Source organism: Arvicola amphibius, chromosome 8 (assembly GCF_903992535.2).
Source record: "Arvicola amphibius chromosome 8, mArvAmp1.2, whole genome shotgun sequence".
NCBI lineage: Eukaryota > Metazoa > Chordata > Mammalia > Rodentia > Cricetidae > Arvicola > Arvicola amphibius.
In genome coordinates, this window is record NC_052054.1 from 17,341,665 (window position 1) to 17,361,777 (window position 20,113).

General features: G+C 38.1%; 1 protein-coding gene across 2 annotated transcripts in view; it reads right to left on the reverse strand.

The window, feature by feature from the left end:
* Tab2 (TGF-beta activated kinase 1 (MAP3K7) binding protein 2) overlaps nt 1-20,113 on the reverse strand; it is a 57,903-nt gene that overhangs the window by 19,503 nt on the left and 18,287 nt on the right. Inside the window, exons 2-3 of one of the 2 annotated variants that reach the window (XM_038338569.2) lie at nt 15,468-15,608; nt 3,789-3,977 (exon numbers count right to left, since the gene is read on the reverse strand). In XM_038338569.2, the coding sequence (XP_038194497.1) occupies nt 3,789-3,890 (102 nt within the window). In that variant the 5' untranslated portion in view covers nt 3,891-3,977; nt 15,468-15,608. The remainder of the gene's footprint in view (nt 1-3,788; nt 3,978-15,467; nt 15,609-20,113) is intronic. The other variant, XM_038338568.2, reaches the window with a different exon arrangement.

A 20,113-nucleotide genomic window follows, 5' to 3' on the forward strand; every position in this document is an offset into this window, starting at 1 on the left:
GGGAAGCTACACCCAGGAAATCAAAACAATATGGCTACCTAAATAAGACATGAGATATCAAACAACACGCCAATGTGGACAGGGAAAACTCCTTAAGGCCACCCCTAGAGGAGGAGCTATAGGCATTAGATGGCTGCTGAGAGGGAGAACCAGTTTTCTCCAGAGATGAGCCCCCCAATTCTACATGTTCAGCCCTAAACACATGCACATTAGAACAATTACAGTGACCCTTTTTCAAAAAACAGCATGGAAAGTTCCAAAGAAACAATACTCGAGGCTTCTCTCAGGCCTATACATGTGCACATGTATACACATGGTCAAAGACACATGGACACCAATACACATTAATGTACACACACACACGAGACTAGATTAACGAGGTAGGTACAGCACGATGATTCACAGGGCACATATAATTTAAATGAGTAGAAAACAGACAACCCTTCCCCAAACTAAAGCAAAAGCAACATAGAATCCCCGAGTTCTAGGTGAATAGAATGGCATAACTGACAATTAGCTGAGCCACGTTGCAACCAAGTGAATGAAGCAAGTCTAACTAGAGTGAAGGTTCACATTTGGGAACACATGAAGACTGGGATTAAGTACTGGAGGATTAAAAAAAATAAACAACACTACAGTTTGGTCTTTATTAAGTGGGAAGGCTACTGAACACAGACAACAGAGAAGTAAGACAAAAGAGTATTTTGGGGCCCGGCAGTGGTAGCGCATGCCTTTAATCTCAGCACTAAGGAGGCAGACAGGCAGATCTCTATGACTTCGAGGCCAGCCTGGTCTTCAGAGCGAGTTCCAGGACAGGATCCAAAGCTACACAGAGAAACGCTGTCTCGAAAACAAACAAAAGAATACTTTGGTACAATTCTGTTCATACTTAAGAAGCAAGGGGACAAATACTCTTTTGGCAAGGGGGCCAATCAGAAGATGGGCAATAATAAACATCTGCTAATGAGTAACAAGAGACCAAACAACACAACTCAACACCAGAGGAAAACTTCAGAGAACTGGAGGATTAGGAGTCAGAGAAAAATCAATGGCATTAAAATGTCTCCAGTCTGATAAAAATCACCCCAGAACTCTTGTTAAGAAACAATAGTCCCTGAGGTGCTTAGTTTTACTGCAACTTCATGTGCCATGTTTTGTTGATATCCATGGAAGACCTGCCCTTTCCAGAACATAAACAGAGGAGTGGATTGGGGTGTGGGGGGGAAACAGAGGGGAGGGTGTGGAGGGGAGGCTGGGAGGAGAGAAAACTGCGGATGGGATGTAAAACAGAAAGAAAAAAAAGAAAGGAAGGAAGGACAAAAGGATAGTCTACACCATTTGAACAAGAAATGAACAAACAAGAAGTGAAAAAATGGTTCACCCCACTGCTCTGCCTCTGGAATGCTTGGTTTGTTTTCTCAATGCATCAATATTACACTGAAGTGTACATTAGAGCTATTCTTTATCTTTTGAAAATACCCTAAGCATTCTATAAAGGACTTTATGTTTCATTCCCAGTTCATAGATTTTAAAACATTCTTGAGCACCAGGCAGTGGTGGTTCATGCATTTAATCCCAGCACTCAGGAGGCAGAAGCAAGTGGAGGCCAGGTGGACTCCACAGAGAAACTCCATCTCAAAAACACAAGCAAAACAAAAAACTGGGGATGGAGGGCACTGTGCTATGAGCAAGTGAAGTATTCTGGATGGTTCTTCCAGCATAAAGTCATGAAGTTTGTTAACCTACATTATTTTCCTATTGCTTTTCAATGGCTCCAGAACACCCATAGTATAACTTTATTTTCCTACAAAGTGCTGCCTTCTACTTTATTTGAAGCTAGTCTTGGTTTCTTTTTTCTTTTTTCTTTTTGGTTTTTCGAGACAGGGTTTCTCTGCGGCTTTGGAGCCTGTCCTGGAACTAGCTCTTGTAGACCAGGCTGGTCTCGAACTCACAGAGATCCGCCTGCCTCTGCCTCCCGAGTGCTGGGATTAAAGGCGTGCGCCACCACCGCCCGGCCTAGTCTTGGTTTCTAAGGGAAGGTTTACCCCTCCCTACCTAAATCTTTCCCCACCTTCTTAAAACTTTGACTTCTACCTTATTACTCTTTATGCGTTTGGTTTTGTCAACCTGACACAAACCTAGACATATCTGGAGGGGGGAAATATCAACTGAGGTACTGCATCTATCAGATGGGCCTATAGACAAGTCCATTGGGCATTTCTTGATTAATGACTGAAGTTGATACCAGCCCTGGGCAGGTAGGTACTTAAGGTGCTTAAGAAAGCGACTGAACAAGCCAGTTAGCAACACTCCTCTTCATGGCTTCTACTTCAGTTCCTGCCTAGAGTTACGAGTTCCCTCGGTGATGGACTATGACCTGGAAGTGTAAGATGAAATTAAATCCTTTCCTCCTCAAGTTACTTTTGGTCTTGGTCTTCACCACAGCAATAGACCTAACTAAGACACTTTCTTTTCCCCATTACATTCTATATTGATAAATATGAACTACTGACTCATTCAGCAAATATTTATAATGGGGAACTTTCACTACTATTTCTCCTTTTAGTAGTAAGTCATACATATATCCTACTAGTGAATTTACCTGGGTTATACTTCTCTGTGGCGATTTTTATTCTCACTGAACAGTAAAGAAATGAGGTAAAAATAAGGGTGAAAGATGCTATTGTTGGTAACCATCAAAACCTGAACTCAAGTTTGCTTGTTTTAAGACTCCAAAACACACACTTAACTAATGCCTAAAGGAACCAGGTAAGTCTGAAGAATCCCATGTACCCGAGATAACTACAGTGTAAAGTATGAAGTAAGACATCAGTAAGCTGGGATTCCAGACCACAGACTAGTGTACTTCAGTCAAGACACCCAACATTTGTCCTGAAGAACACGGAAAAATTTAAGGAAATATACAGCAATCTAATATTTATACTTGATTTTAGCTTAAAGGCCAAGAAACAGCAATATCTTCATCTAGAAAGTAAGCTAGATTGGTGAAACCCAAACTAAGTTAAGGCTAAAGGCATAAAAGACCAATTAAAAGTACAGATAAAAGATAAGGGTGTGGACAAAGCATATGTAGTCACTATAAAATACAGACTCGCTAAAAATTTTCATACTGATCAAATTTTAAAAATAACTTGTCAAATTTGTAAATATATATGAAGGATCCCAGAATATTTTTATTAGAAAAAATTTCCAGGTTAAATAAATGGCCCACTGCAACCATTACTAAATATTTAGTAATATTTAGAATTATGTATTTCTAGAATTTCTGTATACTAATAACAATGTAGAAATTGAGATTAATTGGAAAACATCTAAAGTAAACTCAGAAATATAAAACACTTTTTTCTTTACAATTCGGAACTACGCACTGTTCACACAAATCCCTCATGGCAGAGATAAGAAACTGACACACAAACAAATCAACAGAACAATGTTTTTTTGACTCCTTAATGATTTTTTCCTCATTCTTACACAACAATCAGGGATTTTAAAAATCTCACAAGAATGAGGAAACAAGAGCGAGATCACAGCATATAAGCACACATCTGGCTCTCCTATCTGTACCACAGACAATGTCTATATTAGAGGTAGGTACTGAGAGCCCCATTTTGCCACAGGCCACATTACTATGAGACACCAAAGATCATTTCTTTTCATTACAGCACAGTAATGACAAAGAGTTTCCCTCTGATATATAAAAAACATCAGCTTAATAATTTATAGTTAGTATTTTTTATCAATAAATCTAGAAATCACTGAACACTAACCTGTAACATGCACCTGGATACAACAACTTCAGGCACTTCAGGGAATTTTTGTCGCAGGTCATGTAAAACCTGAAAATCAATTTGGTGGCTTCCTTGGGCCATTCGTGTGTCACCTGCTCAGGACCTGTCTTAATAGGCAATTCTAGGCCTGAGTGGAATTAGTACTCATCTTTTCTGGCCAAGCATTTTCTGTGAAAAGAAAAAAAAGTTTTTAATGAGAACTCATTTTAGAATGAATACTGCTGTGACTTTACAATTACAGTATGGAAGGGTCTGTGCCTTAGTGCCTAACAATATAGACCACGAAAGTATTATTTAGGCTTGGTGATTTCCACACAGCTATACAAACTACCATTTCTAATAACAAACTCTGAAATGATCTCTACTTCCCTCCTATCTGTAGGCTCTACAGCGGCAGTGTCAAGTGCATCAGATGAAGAAGCTGCAGTGAAGACGTCTTTTCTCATTCTTCTAAGAAGCCAGAACCACAGGAGAGCCTTGGGCACAAAACCTTGCTTACTTAAAACCCTTAAGAATCTGAAATGCACATGCTTTTAATCCCAGCACTCAGGAGGCTGAGGCAGGTGTATTTCTGTGAGTTCCGGGCCAGCCTGGTCTACAAAAGCTAGTTCCAGGACAAGCTCCAAAGCTAGAGAAATCCAGTCTCGAAAAACCAAAAAAAAAAAAAAAAAAAAAAAAAAAAAAAAAAAAAAAAAAAAAAAAACACCAAAAATTCTGAAAATGTGGCCCTCTATTTTATTTTCTCTAAAATTTAAAGCTCCAGTCTGTATCTTGCTTTATTCCCAGTTCCTAAATGCACAATCAACTCCTCTATGCAAAATAAGTCTTTCCTACTTCAGTTTTCCACTGTATCACACACACAGGTGTTCTTCCTCTTGTTCCATGTTTATCTACCACTAAGCTTGGCTGTCTTTAACTGCAAAACTATTTTTATTTGACAATTATTTCTCACCTGTACGGCTTCTAGCTGAGCTACCTTAATCCACCTTAGCTATTACTGCAAAAGTCTCCTCCTGGTCTCTTCTCTTCCTCCACTCTATGTTTCAGTGTCCATGCCTTTCACACCAATGGTCTTTCCCTGTTCGCAGCCTTTGTGAAAAATACGGGAAGTATCCACCTTATCCCTACAGCTCAAAACAACGGCACACCAAAGCCTTCTGTTAACTAACACCCTCTAATTTCACTTCCTACCACATTCCTTGTTTTCTCAGTTGCTAATGGGCTTCTTGCTTCTGACATTTTCTACCTCAGCTATTTGAAGGCTCTTTTTTACTTCCTTAAAGTCACTCATCAAATGCCACTCACTTAAAAGACAGTTTTTCTGACCACTCTGCCTTGTTAAAGAAAAAAAAAATCCCATCTGCACACTACTTTTTCCATTGTCACATTTATAAGTGACCTCTAGAGGACAAGAACTCTGAAGTTCACTATTGTATTCCTGAGATTAGATCACTCTAGGCTCACAAAGCAGGCAACATTCATTGGATGGAAATTTTATTGTGAAGCTTTCACATTAGTTTCTAAAACACTTCAAATAATTTAGACTTAGTAAAAGTAATTTACATACAACATTAGAAATGGGCAAATAAACACACAAATGAGAAATACCTTCATTAATTAAAAAGATGAATGAAAACAAATTCTAATTTATTCCATTATTAAAGTGTGCACAGTCATGTTACTACTGACTTGCTTTTCTAGATAATGAGAACACAAATGGGAAACATTACTCAAATGCACAACTACACTCCCCAGTAGGACAGAGAGGTTCATGGAAAATGAGGACCACAAGCCTAATCTTGTGTACACTTTGCCCACTAGTTAGATCTCTGGACTACACACGGGAGACACTTTGAGCAGCCAGGCTGAAGTTCAAATAACCCATCTGAGATTCCAGGGTTTATAGTTTGGGTTCAGTCAAGTTAACTGTCCTTTACAACAAACTAAGCATGCTTATCCACTGAGGAAACACAAAAGAATCCATTCCTGTCCTTAATCACATCCCAAACAATTAAAATCAAACAGGAAAAACCAATCCATATTCAAGTAAAAGGCAACCAAAGGAGAATAAGCCCAAAATTTGGCTAGTGGAATTAGCAAAATGGATTTAAAAGTAGCTACTTAACTATACTCATGAATGTAGGGGGAAAAATACTTGGACTTCTCAGGAAATAAACAGAACTATATTTATGTATTCATATATATGAAATTTGCATATAATGATTTTCTGTTTAAGAACTAGAACATCTGCAACAAAACCCTCACTGGACACACTTATCTACAGCAGGAAGCCAGTGAACCTGAAGCTAAAGCTTCTGGAAGATGGTGGGAGTGACGAGTGGGAGTGGGGCGTCCAGCAGCTAGTAATAAAAGCTTTTATGTACTCATAACTAGAGACCAAAAAACAGGATAGAGCAGCAGATGGATAAAGACAAACAAACCTGATGGAATCGTGACTACAAGGAAAATCATACAGAGGCCCAATATGTTTAACTGTTATAAACCATGGAACACACCCAAGAAATGACACCTATAGTCAGAGGACAGCGTATTTATAGACAAGGCTCACTCTCTAGCCCAAGGTGGTCTGAACTTGGTGCAATCCTCCTGCCTCAGCATTCTGAGTTCTGGTATTACAGGAGTAAGTTACCATGCCCATCTGAGTACTGACTTACTAGTAATAGTGGAGGCCAGCAGATAAATAATTAAATAATATAATGTTCTTTGTTTTAGTTTTTGAGACCTAGGCTGGTGCTGAACTCACTATGTAGCCCCAGCCTACCCTGAAACTCAAAATCTTCTTGCTTTAAACAAGCGAATAACCAGGCAACCATTTTTAAGCCCTTGTAGAAAAATTAAACTATATAAAAAACCCCAAATTAATGGCATTCACTGAATTTCAGTATATAAAACCAAGATATATTCTAACAACCTTCTTCTGGAAGATTACCTCTCACAGCAAAGAGACTATTTCCTATGGTAAGATGTTATGCTACCCAGTTCATAGCAGCTACAATATATCTTTTCTGAAGTTTCTTTAACTGACATCAAAGGTGAACCATAGTTATGATGGACCTTCAGGTGCTATAAACAATACAGCCGGATGCCTGTTTCTAGTAAAGCCATACTAAGCTTTTTCTAAAATAAACAGAGAACTGCAGTGCTGTAAAAAGCTACTATGGTCTCTGGTTAGCAGGAAATAAGCATACAGAATTCTTAAGACATCAAAAGGTACTATGGTCAAGTTTAGAAGAAACAAGAACAAATTTAACAATTCCAATTTTAAGATATCTATTTGAAGACTGTCACTCACTTTGTCATTTACCATTTAAGTACATTTCAAGGAATGTTACTGTTGTACAGAAAATAAGTTTTTTGGTGGCAATATGTTTGAGATATAGTTAACGGTTTCTTTACTGCTTTAAGATGCAGTGTAAACTACAGGCAGTAAAGAAGATGCCAAATATCCCAATCATTGGAGCATCCTGCCATATATTGGTAAATATCTTATGTAGAAACACCTGAGGAAAATACTGTCCTATAGATATGGCAATTAAAAGAGTCTTCATTAGCGTGGAACTTACCCATTAAACTAGAATGGCTGGCCAGTAAACCAGGAGAGCCGTCTGTCTGCTTCCCCACTGCTGGAATTCTAAGACACACCACCATGCCTAGCATGTTTACATGTGTTCTGAGTATTGAACTCAGACTGAGCCATCTACTGAGCTCCCAAAGTCATCTTTTAAAATAAAAGAAACTGGTAAGGTACCTTCTATAAGCTTTTTAAGAGATTCACATAATTCAAACATGACAAGTATCAGCTGTGACAAAAACAAACTTTCCTAAGAGTACAAGAAACAATAGTCATGTTTGTTTCTAGAGGATTTTTTTTTAGTTTAATAGGGGTAAAGAAATAAAAACGTTAATAGTTAAAAATGGAAGCAACCAACACCATCTTATCTCAAACTAAACGAAGTAATAATGTATACTGAACACATATTTGACACATAGCAGTTGCTAAATAGAAATCTGAGGATTCCTGAAATTTCCTCTTTTGCAAACCATTGACTTTTTCAATCCTTCAGTTTCCTCCTCTATAAGACGTCATTCAACTGTCATGAGAATCAAACGGGTAATTCATGTTAAGATGACAATGACAGCAAAAAACACACAGGAAAGTATCAATGAGACAGTGATACTACAATTTTATTTTTAACAAAATGGAACAGCAAGAGTTCCAAGATTACAAAGTGTCCGTTAATTATATTATTAAAGCAGAAAAAACCAAACTTTTAGTAAACAGGGTTTCATGCTACCCTGGCTGCAGAATACTGAAGTTGACTTAATCTTCAAAGAGTTCCTTTTCAGTGTTCATGGAACAAGTTAGTGTATGTTAGAAACAGACGGCTAAATGAAGACCCCACCACTATGCAAGCCTGTGTCCAGGTGCTGGAGTGGTATAAACTATGCTATGTGTATTTAAACAGATAAAGGACAGCTATGTAAATAATGTTAGAGACGAAGCAAGACCAAACAGTAGGTGGATTCTGGAGATGAGGATGTGTGAGAGGCGTGAGAAAGGGTAGTTGAGGAAAGAAGGGGACTAGGAAGAGGGCACATGGGGTGTGGGGTTGTTACGACAGAAGGGAAACTTCATCTGTGGGTGGTTTCTCTTAGAGACCCTGAGATACACCTATATTATTATATAAAATATACATATATCATTTTGAGACAAGATTTTGCTATATGTTCCCAGCTTGACTTTGAACTCATGATCCACCTGCCTCAAATTTCCAAGTGCTGGGTTTATCTTTGTTCTATTCTTATATAACAATGAGTTTGACTGGAACAATTTTAATTATTTTAAAAAGAAAGATTTCTGTTGAATACGAAACAATAATATAAAGAAATACACAAACTCACTTCTCAATCACATCAGTCTCTGAGTAAGAAGGTGAGGAGATTATACTCTAAAACTGACTCTGGGATAACTTCCTATGAAGCAGGAAATGGTGACATGGACAGAGTCCTGGGAAGCTACTGGATGAAAGGAGTGGATTTAAGAGGCCAGAAAAGTCAGTGGGCTGTGCTACCCACAACCAATTCCACTCAGAACCAATCCCCATTGCTAACAACACTGTCTACATAAAAACATCAGTTTCACCATTTCATAGTAGTGACACTATCATACTATCTGCTCTATATGACGTACTTTAAAGTATATGGAGGGGATGTAGAGATGGCTATTGGTTAAGAATATGTACTGCTAACTCAGAGGCTCCAAGTCCAGTTCATAACAACCTGTAACTCTAGCTCAAGAGGATGTGACCCCTCTTTGGGCACTGCACTTACACACACACACACACACACACACTCTTTGCTGTAAATTTCTAAAGATTGTGCTACACCCAGTTTTGAAGGCTACTAAAACAGTACCTAATCTCTCAAGTTCAATGTTTCCCTTCCCTTCAGCTAGAAATCAGCTTGGTTGTAACATCTATTTTGAAGTGATAAATTTGTTCTAACAAAATTGACCTATTAGACAATTATTTGAACATTAAGTGTGTATTTCTACAATTTCATTTGGGAGAAGCACAAGGTTAAAAAAAACCCAAACAACCTCTGGCTGAGAAAAGCTGCACACAAGAACACAAAAAGTACACAAAAACACAGCCCTAACATTTACCAGCTTTTGCCTCTGCGTGTTATGAACTACACCAGCCACATCCTGTGTCACAGTTTTCTTTGGTTTCACTATTTCATATTTCAATATTTCACTTCCACAGGCAAATTTCAGATCTTGTTCAAGATAAAGTACAATATTTATTGTACTATTTATACACATTTCTTGACTTTAACATGAATAAAACTGTACTATCTTTAAAAAAAGGGTTCTTAGCTTTTTTTTTTTTTTTTGGTTTTTCGAGACAGAGTTTCTCTGTGGCTTTTGAGCCTGTCCTGGAACTAGCTCTTGTAGACCAGGCTGGCCTTGAACTCACAGAGATCCGTCTGCCTCTGCCTCCCGAGTGCTGGGATTAAAGGCGTGCGCCACCACCGCCCGGCAGGTTCTTAGCTTTTAAAAATGTTTATGACTGAAGTTTCTGAGAGCTGTATCTCTACTCTCACTTCCTCCCTATCATTCTGTGCTGTTTTAGGGAGGGATACTTTTATAATTCATAGTGATTTTTAGGAACATGAGCATCAAAAGTTAACAGAACTAGATACATGTCAAAACTCCTCTGACTTTACCAGCTGTTGAAACAGTAACCTCCAGGTGTCCAAAGGAAGGCAGAAAGCTGCTCTCTCCCTGTCAGCAGTTCCACCCTGCTTCTGTGGACTGGCTGACAATAGCAGGCTTCAGTGAGTTATTCTGAAATAATGTCTTTAACCATAAAAAAGACTCATGTGCAGCTGGAATATAGCTAGATGATGTTACCAGCTTTTAAAGTTAAAGGAAGTTATAAAATCTTTTCATCTCAATAAAGATTTCCAATTTAAGACAGAATTATATTATCTAAGCATAGACTCTATTCAAATATTTTTTACATTGTTGCAATAGTATAGGCCAGGTAGGTAACAACTGATATTTGATTCATTTTTAAAGAATTTACAAATGTCATTAATCAGCCTAAAAAAAGTCAACATTCTTCTTTTTCCTCTTCTCATCCAGACAGGCCTCACTACGTCACTCTGGCTTGCCTGGAACTCTCTATATAGACCAGACCAATTCATTTCCAATTCATTTCATCTGGTTCTGCCTCCCAAGTGCTAGGATTAAAGGGGTGAACCACCATGTCTGGGTTATCAACATTATTTTTCTAACAAATATTGGAATTTTATTTCTTCAAGTATAATGTTATAATTTTAGGAGCATAATATCATAATATCTGTCAATATTTTTCTATGAAAAATAAAATTATAGCTATTCAACTAAAAATCTGAAATTCAAGTATCATCACCACTTACAATAAAAATAATTGACAGGCATGGTAGCACACGCCTTTAATCCTAGTCCTTGAGAGACAGAGTCAGGCAGATCTCTGTGAGCTGCAGGCCAGCCTGGTCTGTGTAGTGAGTTCTAGGACAACCAGAGCTATGTAAAGAGACCCTGTCTCAAAGGGAAAAAAAAAAGCAACAAAAAAAGTAAAAAAAAAAAAAAAAGATTATAAACAATCTTCAGCATTAACTTTATCATAGAATTTGCAGAGTCACATTGTAAAATCAATTAACTGTTAAGACAACAATACACCAAACCAGTCATCCAAATGCTAATTATTTTAAGTTAGCTATTATGGCCTAACCCAATATATTTAATAATTTGAAGAGAGAAATTAAGTATTACCAAAAACTGGACAACTTTACAAGCCCAGAAATAATTAACTTCCCAAAGAAAAAGAATAGACACCAATAGTCGTGCAGAATGACTCATGCCCTCTCTTTTTTAAAAACAAACCTTCCTATAATCCTATCACTTGGAAAGCGAGAGACAGGCAGATCTGAGTTCGAGGGCAGCCTGATTTACAGAGCAAGTTCCAGGACAGTCAGGGCTAGTTAGAGAAACCTAATCTTAAAAAATGAGGCTGGGGAGGGGGTGGGATGGAGAAACAAAAAAAGGAAAGAAACCTTTCCAATTTCTTCATTTAATGCATTGCCTTAAGGATATAAATGCTATTTCTTATGCCTCAGTAGTTAAGTTACAAGTTTTTCTTAAAGGAATGTGCAAGTCAGCCACACTTGGCAATTGGTGTTCTGTGGTTTTGTGGTGGATGCTGCCATTTTCTATGGATTAAGAAAAGTGCAATAAATCTGAGACAAACATATTAAATAATTGACTACCTTGTGTGTATTTTCCGCTTCATATCTTATTATTTTTCCAATTCTTTAGCATTTAAATATGGAAACAAAGTTACTTTCCAGTGCTTCCTTTCACTGCGATAGTCTATCCTGTTCATAAATATCATCTAAAGGAAAACAGGGACTAAAGCATGTTAACGAATTCTTATTTATAGATAAAAAGAGGAGAAAAGAAAACCAGAATATTAGGAAAAACTCATGTTTTGGTTTTCTAACCATAAACATTTGTAAGAAACGAATTAACCTGATACATGAAAACTATGATAATACAGTTAAATATTTATTAACACATTACTGTCAGAGGTTGACTTTTGGGAGTTGGGCCACTCCTTATACTATTTGGATCTCTGTGATCAAACTCTTGTCATCCATCAGGTTTGGTGACAAGTGCCTGCCTTTAACTACAGAGCCATCTCAATTCCCCTCCCCTTAACCCCAAACAACAATTACCTTCAAGGAGAAAGAAATTCTTGCATAGCCACATTAAGGAAAATATCAGTCTTTTTCTTAGTGGAGTAAGACATCCAAATTACTATATATAAAAAAACTGATGGAAAATATCAAGACACAGAATCCACACATATTATAAAGCCTTCAATATATAAAGTCCAAAATATATCCTCTAAAGAGATTTAAAAAAATAAATACATAGGGAAGGTTTTGAAGGTAATTTTAAAAGATATGGTTCCAATTCTATAATCTTTCTTGCTTGCTTTCATTTTGGAAGATAAAGAGTTTCTCCATGTAGCCCAGGTTGGCATCATCAAACTCATGACCCAACGGTTCTGATTACAGCATAGGACACCATACCCAGTTGCCTAGGTTTGTTTCTTTTCTCCTCCTCCCCTTCTTTTTTTTTCCCTCCACTCTTGGGCATATACCCAAAAGACGATTCGCCCTGCCACAAGGACACTTGCTCAACAATGTTTATTGATGCTCTACTCACAATAGCCAGAAACTGGAAACAACCTAGATGTCCCTCAACACAAAAATAGATAAAGAAAATGTGGTATGTTTATACAATGGAGTGTTATCTACCTGTTAAAAAAATGGTATCATGAAATTTACAGGCAAATGGGTGAAAAAAAATCATACTGAGGTAAACCAGATCCTGAAAGATAAATATGGTATATATTTGCTTATAAGTGGATATTAGCTATTAATTAAATTATAATCGATTTACAATCTGTAGATCCAGAGAGGTTAGGTATAGAGGAAGGGACAGGGGTGGGGTCAGAGGCAGTGGGTGACAATGACATGGATCTCCCTGGGAAGGGGGAAACAGATTTTATGAGTGGACTGGGGGCAGGGGAGGTAGGGCTGGAATGGGAGGATCAGGTAGGGAGGGTGAGGAATTTGAGGACAGACAGCTAGAACTGAGGGCATTTGTGGAGTGGTATGGAAACCCAGTGCATTAGAAATTTCCTAAAATATACGAATGTGATCTTAATGAAGTCTCCAAATGGCCACAGTACCAGCTGGCCATCTCATGTCTCTGAATGAAGCTTCAGCAGTTTTCATTGGGGGAACTCTTATTACTCTTTACCTTTCTTTTAACCAATTAAACTCCTAAGTAGATGAGTACAACTTACTAAGTTTCAGGGTATGAGTAAACAGTTCACCTTAAGACAGCCTTTGGTGAAAAACTATGACCCATCCTTTTTGTTAAGTTGTATACAACTCCCTTAGGGAAAACTATCATATGCAAAGGTGGACAAAGGCTCACAACTGCACAATCTTCAACATTAATAACACTTACTCTACTCTAGCCTTTCCAAAGCATGCACCGACTTTCATGCAGCTCTAAGAAGTCTTCAACGAATTCCCACTGCCTATTAAATCAAGTCCAAACTCTTTGCACTGCAAGTTGAAACATGTATACCGTAGCTCTATTTCTCACCAGATCCCAACTATTCTCTAAGTACACTGAACTACTACTTACAGTTTTTAGAATATCTGTACTAAGAAATACTCTTGCTAAAATCTAATCTTCCAATGCTCAGCAGAAAGCCTTCTTCACAAAGGCGATTCTCTAGGGCACTACACCAAGCATGTGGTTTATATCTCTATTCTGATATTTTATATTATACTTCTTCCTCAATATCCAAGGAAGATTAGTTCAAGACCCGCCCCTCTAAGACACTGGAATGAGCAGATGCTTAAATATCTTACAAAAAAGGGACATGTTTTTGTATATGACCTATACACACCCTAGATTATTTCTAATACCCAAATACGATGTAAATCCTAGGCAAAGATTTGTCAGTCTATTGTTTAGGGAATAATATTCTTTAACAACCTGTATATGGTAAAGCCAATAGGCAACTTATACAGTCCTAACAAATTTCTGATCCATGATTGGAGACAGTGGAGAGCCCACTTATCTGACTGTAAGCTCACTGAAAGCGATGGTCATTATTTCTATCTCTACTGTACCTGGCAGTGTCTTATACACAATGCATGTTCAAGAGCAGAGAAAATTTCACTGCTATTAATAACATCTCTGAAAATGGCAAGACTTGGTGGTACTCATGAACATTTCCTTCCTTAATTTCCCCTTTAGTTGACTTAATAGGGTAATGACACTCATATAGCTGCTATCGTTGCTCCCTTTCTAGTTGTAATTCAACATCACTGAGCCACGGTTCTGTCAATACCATAAGGTTATATAATCGCCTACAGTAACTCATTATGCATTAACACTGGAGAAGGAAGGAGTAAATACATGCTGGAGCACTAGGATCACTGGTTAAGCCCAAAGCTGGGATACAAAATCCCCTTGTTCAATTTCGGGTTATCTTTGGCTTAGATGAAGTTAAAATCAAAAGATATGTACGGCTATCTACTCAGTAACTAAATGTTTTATATATACTGTTTCAAATCTATATAAACAGGTGAAATTAATTAAAGCCCTTAAAAGTCCCAAACCCAACTGGCTTGACTCCCTAATGCTTTTCCTGATTAAAATCTAATGCACTAGGAAACCCTGACTTTCATCTTTCTAGTTATACTCTGGGACAATCATCATTATTTTTCACTTTCCCATCTGACCTCTTTCAAGCAATCAAGTAATATATGTGTGTATGTCTACTTATTTGCATATATATGCAAACATTACATTGAAATACAATTAAATTTTGGTAAAATACCATGTAACTACAGTATTTGGTCTAATCTGTAAACAAAGCCTATCATTTCCAGTGACTGGAGAATGTGCTAACTTTCATAAACGTATCAGTTATAACAGTGAAAGACACTGGAAAGGGAAACCTGCTTCATTCATGTAATTTCCAATACTGCTTGCCCCACATGTGACCTTAGAGCAGGAAGGTGCTGTCAATGCTCACTTTCAGTGGAGACCAGAGCACTATTCTGCACATCTTCAGGGCCTGACTATGTAGCACTTCAGCATTATTTCTCTTAAAATGTTTTTACAGCTGGGCGGTGGTGGCGCACGCCTTTAATCCCAGCACTCGGGAGGCAGAGGCAGGCGGATCTCTGAGTTCGAGGCCAGCCTGGTCTACAAGAGCTAGCTCCAGGACAGGCTCTCGAAACTACAGGGAAACCCTGTCTCGAAAAACCAAAAAAAAAAAAAATGTTTTTACATTAGTTTGTCACAATTAGCAAACAAATTAAACTAGAACTACTCAGGCAAAAGTTAAGTTACAAGTCGATGCTAGTGTTACTAGATGTTAGGGCGGTTACTATGTCACTCGGTTTTAAAGCCAGAGAACTGTTAAGTTGTGAACTGTGTGTTGTTACAGATCACACAGTCTATGCTTGAGTGCCCCAACTTTCGCATACCTGGAAATAGAAAAATTCAAACTGTAGCTGTCCTTGGTTGGCTCATTTGCAGCTTACAAATGTTTAATTAAGTAACTGCAGTGAGCTCATCTCTACTGGATACTTCTTTTCCAGGGCAGGTCCAGGAACTGGGTCTGGAGCCTTGAAAGCAGAAGAGAAACTACAGTAAAACTATAGGTAGGCAGAATAAGGAATGTGAGTAGACAACACTCTAAGATCCGAAAGCGCGCACAGGGGTGGGGTGGGGGGGCGTTTGGTTGTTTCCCTGAAGCCTCTCTCAAGCAGGACAAGGTTTCCGAAACACAATGGCCAGGGGAAACTACTTCAGAGAGGCATACTCTTCACCTGCCCAGTTAGTTCACTTCCGGGAAGTGAAAAGTAGCCTTTGGGAAACCTCCCTCGATTCTGGACAGAAGCCTGCCTGCCAGAGGTCAGTGCAACTGTAACACAGGAGCAGCAACACCCATTTTGAGCGATAAAACTGGAACTAGAAACCTTCACTCTCAGGTTATTTACTCCTCCCTTGCTGTCATCTTTTAACTGCTCTCCTTATTTCCTAGGTCAGAGATGGTGCAGAGGCTTCCTAGGAATGTTTTAGATAGATTCAGGCAACAAACTCAATTCCAAGTTCCATAGGGTTTCTCTCTAACAGCCCTAGCTGTCCTGGAACTCGCTCAGTATACCAGGCCTGGCCTCAAATGCAGAGCTAGCTCCACCTGCTTCTGCCTCCCGAGTGTTGGAATTAAAGGCGTGCGCCATCACATCTGGCTCAAGTTGCAATTCTCAAAAACACCTGGTAATGCCTAAAGAAGGTGGCAAAGAACAATTTATAAGATGTGCTTCCTAACCCACTGGAAATTATTTTCCCATTACCAAAATAGATTCATTCATTAAAATAAATTCTTAGGCCCATATTAAAACAAAAACAAACTGGCAACTACAAAGTTAGAAAAATGGGAGGCCAGTGGTCGACAATGTACTAATTAGCTTTCCAGAGACCTCAAATGATGTCCTTATACTTGATTCTCAGTAGGCTGGCATCTTTAGGAATTCCTCTAAAAATGAATCCCACGGTAGTAAACTGAAATCTCTGTTCTATCAAACACGAGGACTGTGATGGGACAAAGACGAAACAGTATGGATAAAGACCAACAAGTAAACTCTGTGCATTTCTGTGCACACCAACACAGCAAAAACATAGCCAAAGTAATTTTGGTGGTGGCGGGTGTGCGTGTGTAAGCTTTTCATGTTTGTGATGGCATGCTGTAGAGAAAAGAATCCTGGAAGACAGGAACCTTCGTTCAAATCTCACTTCAATATGGCCTTGAATTAATTTTTTTCCACCCAAAGTCCCTTTTTTTAAAATCAAACTGCAGAGAGTTGCTCATTTCACTGGGCTGCCATGCAACTTCACTTGTGTACATAAGCACCTAAAGTCTGCTGCATATCAGGTTTCCAACACATCCTTCTGCATTACTAAAGAATGAAACACATTCTTTTCCTGTTTGCTTTATCTATGCCCTGAATACATAGGTATACTTAAGCTTATTTTCACAAGTGCTAAAGTAACAAATATGTTTAATAAACTTAAACTGCATCACATTCTAAGAGAAGTAATTGATTAACACTGTTTTCAGAATAACTAGAAGACAGTTCAATTCTCAGAGTTGAAGACAAAGGATGTAAAAATTTACATTTAGGATAAAAAGATAGTCTGTAGTAAACAAGAACAAAAATTTCTCTCCCAGTAAAGTAGAATATAGGTACAACAACAGTCTTGTTAAACATACCTCTGGGATATAGAGCTTAAATACCAAAACCACCACCACCAAAACCCCAGGAAAGTAATTAGTCCATGACATAATTTGGTCTTTTTGCAGTTAAGGCAAAGAAAAGCTTTCTACTACATATGGGCAATAATTTCCCTCTTACTGATAGAACAGCAGGCTCCACAGAAAATTATTATTTACCAAATATGGCTTGAAGATCAGATTACAACTTCTCTGCCATTTACCAAGTATAAAGCAAGTGTCACAAGCCACAAGGAATTTAAGGAAAAAAAAAAAACCATACAGTTACTCAAAATGTATTCACTACAACTTTCTTTCAAAATAGTTTAAAAACTTAAAATAGAAATATACCACTCAAAATGGAGAGATAGAATTCTATTTGTATAGTCTCTGTCACTAACTCTCATGGAGGGCTTTCACTTTAAAGACTACCAAGGAAAATTCTGTAAATGAATCAGTATTGTTTGTTTTTTGAGACGGTTTCTTTGTGGAACAGTTCTGGCTGCTCTAGAACTCACTTGGTAGACAAGATTGGCCCTGGACTCATAGAGACCAACTTGCTTCAAGGCCTCCTAAGTGCTGGGATTAAAGCGTGTGCCACCACCTCTCAGCAACATTTTGTATTTATTTTTAATTTTATAACTAGCTATCACATTGAAATCTCTTTACCCATAGTAACATTTCAGTTATTTCCTTTGCTTTTTTCCATGTACATAATGTTAAATAATAGTAATACCCAATTTTATTTAATTTTTCTGGTCTAACTGTATTTATTCAGTATTTCCATGACAATGTTATGTAACAGTAACATTGGGGCTAAGAAGGACAGCAGGGAGGTTTGAGGCAGTCTCATTACATAGCCAAGGCTGGCCTGAAATGTGTTAGTCTGCCTCAGCCTCCTGTGCAATTATAAGTAACATCCCAACAGGCTTTGATTCGTGACTTTTTACTAGTTATTTAGCATTTTACTAAAGACGAAAATGAGAATTCTAGCATCTTACCATTTCTAGTAACAAAATGGTGGTTTCTGGTCTGAGATGTGAAAATTTAGGAATATCGCTCTATTCTTGTTTTTCTAAGAACTCCTGTCAAAATAAATGCTGAAATTCTCCTATTCCACTTTTTGGCATCCCTCAAGATATCCACACCCATGCTAACCATTAATGGGAATTAATCTGCAGTATTATTCCAGTGATATAATGCTGGAGTCCATTTGATAAGTTCATTATAAGCATTTTTCCATCAACTTTCCTAAGACGGTCTGCAGTTTTTTAAATCTATTTACTATCCTTGTATGCTTGGCTTTGTAAAAAAGAACTCAAAGTTCACCTTTTCTTCTTTATGTTCTGAAATAGTTACCTGGGGCTAAAAGTTTTAAAAGAATTATAAATTCAAAAAATTTAAAATCTCTAAGGTCTGTTACTCTTTGTAAGGGAATGTCTCTCATTGTTTGCACTTTATGTGAGACCAGACCCTATTCCTTCATACTTCCCTTGAGGAAGCTCCCCGCTCTCCCATCTCGCTTTTCAGTATCTCCCCTTAACTAATGAACATGTGTGGAGTCTTCATTATCTTAAACACACTGCCACATTCATACACCAAAGCTGCCAGTTAAGTCTTAAAGTTATTTAGCAAATATTAATCTACAAAGCTACTTATTCAAATTGCTGACACAGGTCTTGCCCTCTGCACCCTAGTCTATCTAGTAGGAAGACAGCAAGAATCATGGAAGAAACCACAACTGAAACGACATGAATAAGAAACTATATTCACTAGGCTCCTTTCTTGCCACTCCCACTAAAACCTATTCCTATCCCTTCTCCAGTTTGGGTCTACTATCAGAGGTCATGGGCCCTTTGGTTGTCTCAAGAAAGTTACAGATTCCCTCAGAGTGGTTTTGAATGCATAAAATACTCATGATTATAAAGACAGCTAATTTTATTGAAATATGGTCATATTATCAGCTACAATGTGACGTGTCCAAAGGTGGATACAGGCGTAATACTGGAGTTGAGAATAGCAATTATACCAGAGGCTGAGTCAGTAGACCACTGAGAGGACAGGAAGAGTTTGGTGGTGGTGTGTGAAAACAAGGTTTCAAAAGCACAAGATAAATGACAAGAAGGGAGAATATAGTAAACACAGCTACCTTTCCCCCCCCCAAAACAGGGTCTCACTGTATGTAGACCACGCTGGCCTTGAACTCACAGAGATCTGTTTGTCTCTGCCCCAGAGTGCTGGGATCAAAGGTATGAGTCACAAAATTAATACCAAACACAAAAAATTTGAAGCCCTAGCAGGAGCCCCGAACAATTATATACCTAAATTCCAAGGTGATAATATGTATAACTACACAGAGACATCCACATCTAGAGCATAACACGAGAAGTGTCTCATAGCCCTAAAGAAAAAGGTGTTGCTGATGCTGCTGTGGTCAGCTTCTTCTAAAACCCTAACAGAGAGAAATGGGAAAGTTATGTTAGAACTCAATAAAAACTGAATCCTTTTCACTGCCACATGCACCTCTCCCTCAAGTTCTACCCTCTGTATCTTTAGGATCATGTAATTTAGATTAAAATCTCTCTATTGACTCTAACTTAAAAAGAAAAGGCAGAATCTCATATATTCCAGACTGGGTCAAATTCTGGTAGCTGATCCTCTTGCTCCCACCTCCCCAATTGCATAATAACAGGTGGGCATCACCATGCATGGATTATGTTGTGCTGTGATTGAACTCTGGGCCTCAGACATGTTAGGTAAGCATTCTACCTACTGACACACACACACACACACACACACACACACACACACACACACACACACTCAGCCCTAAATTTACCTACATAAAATATTTCT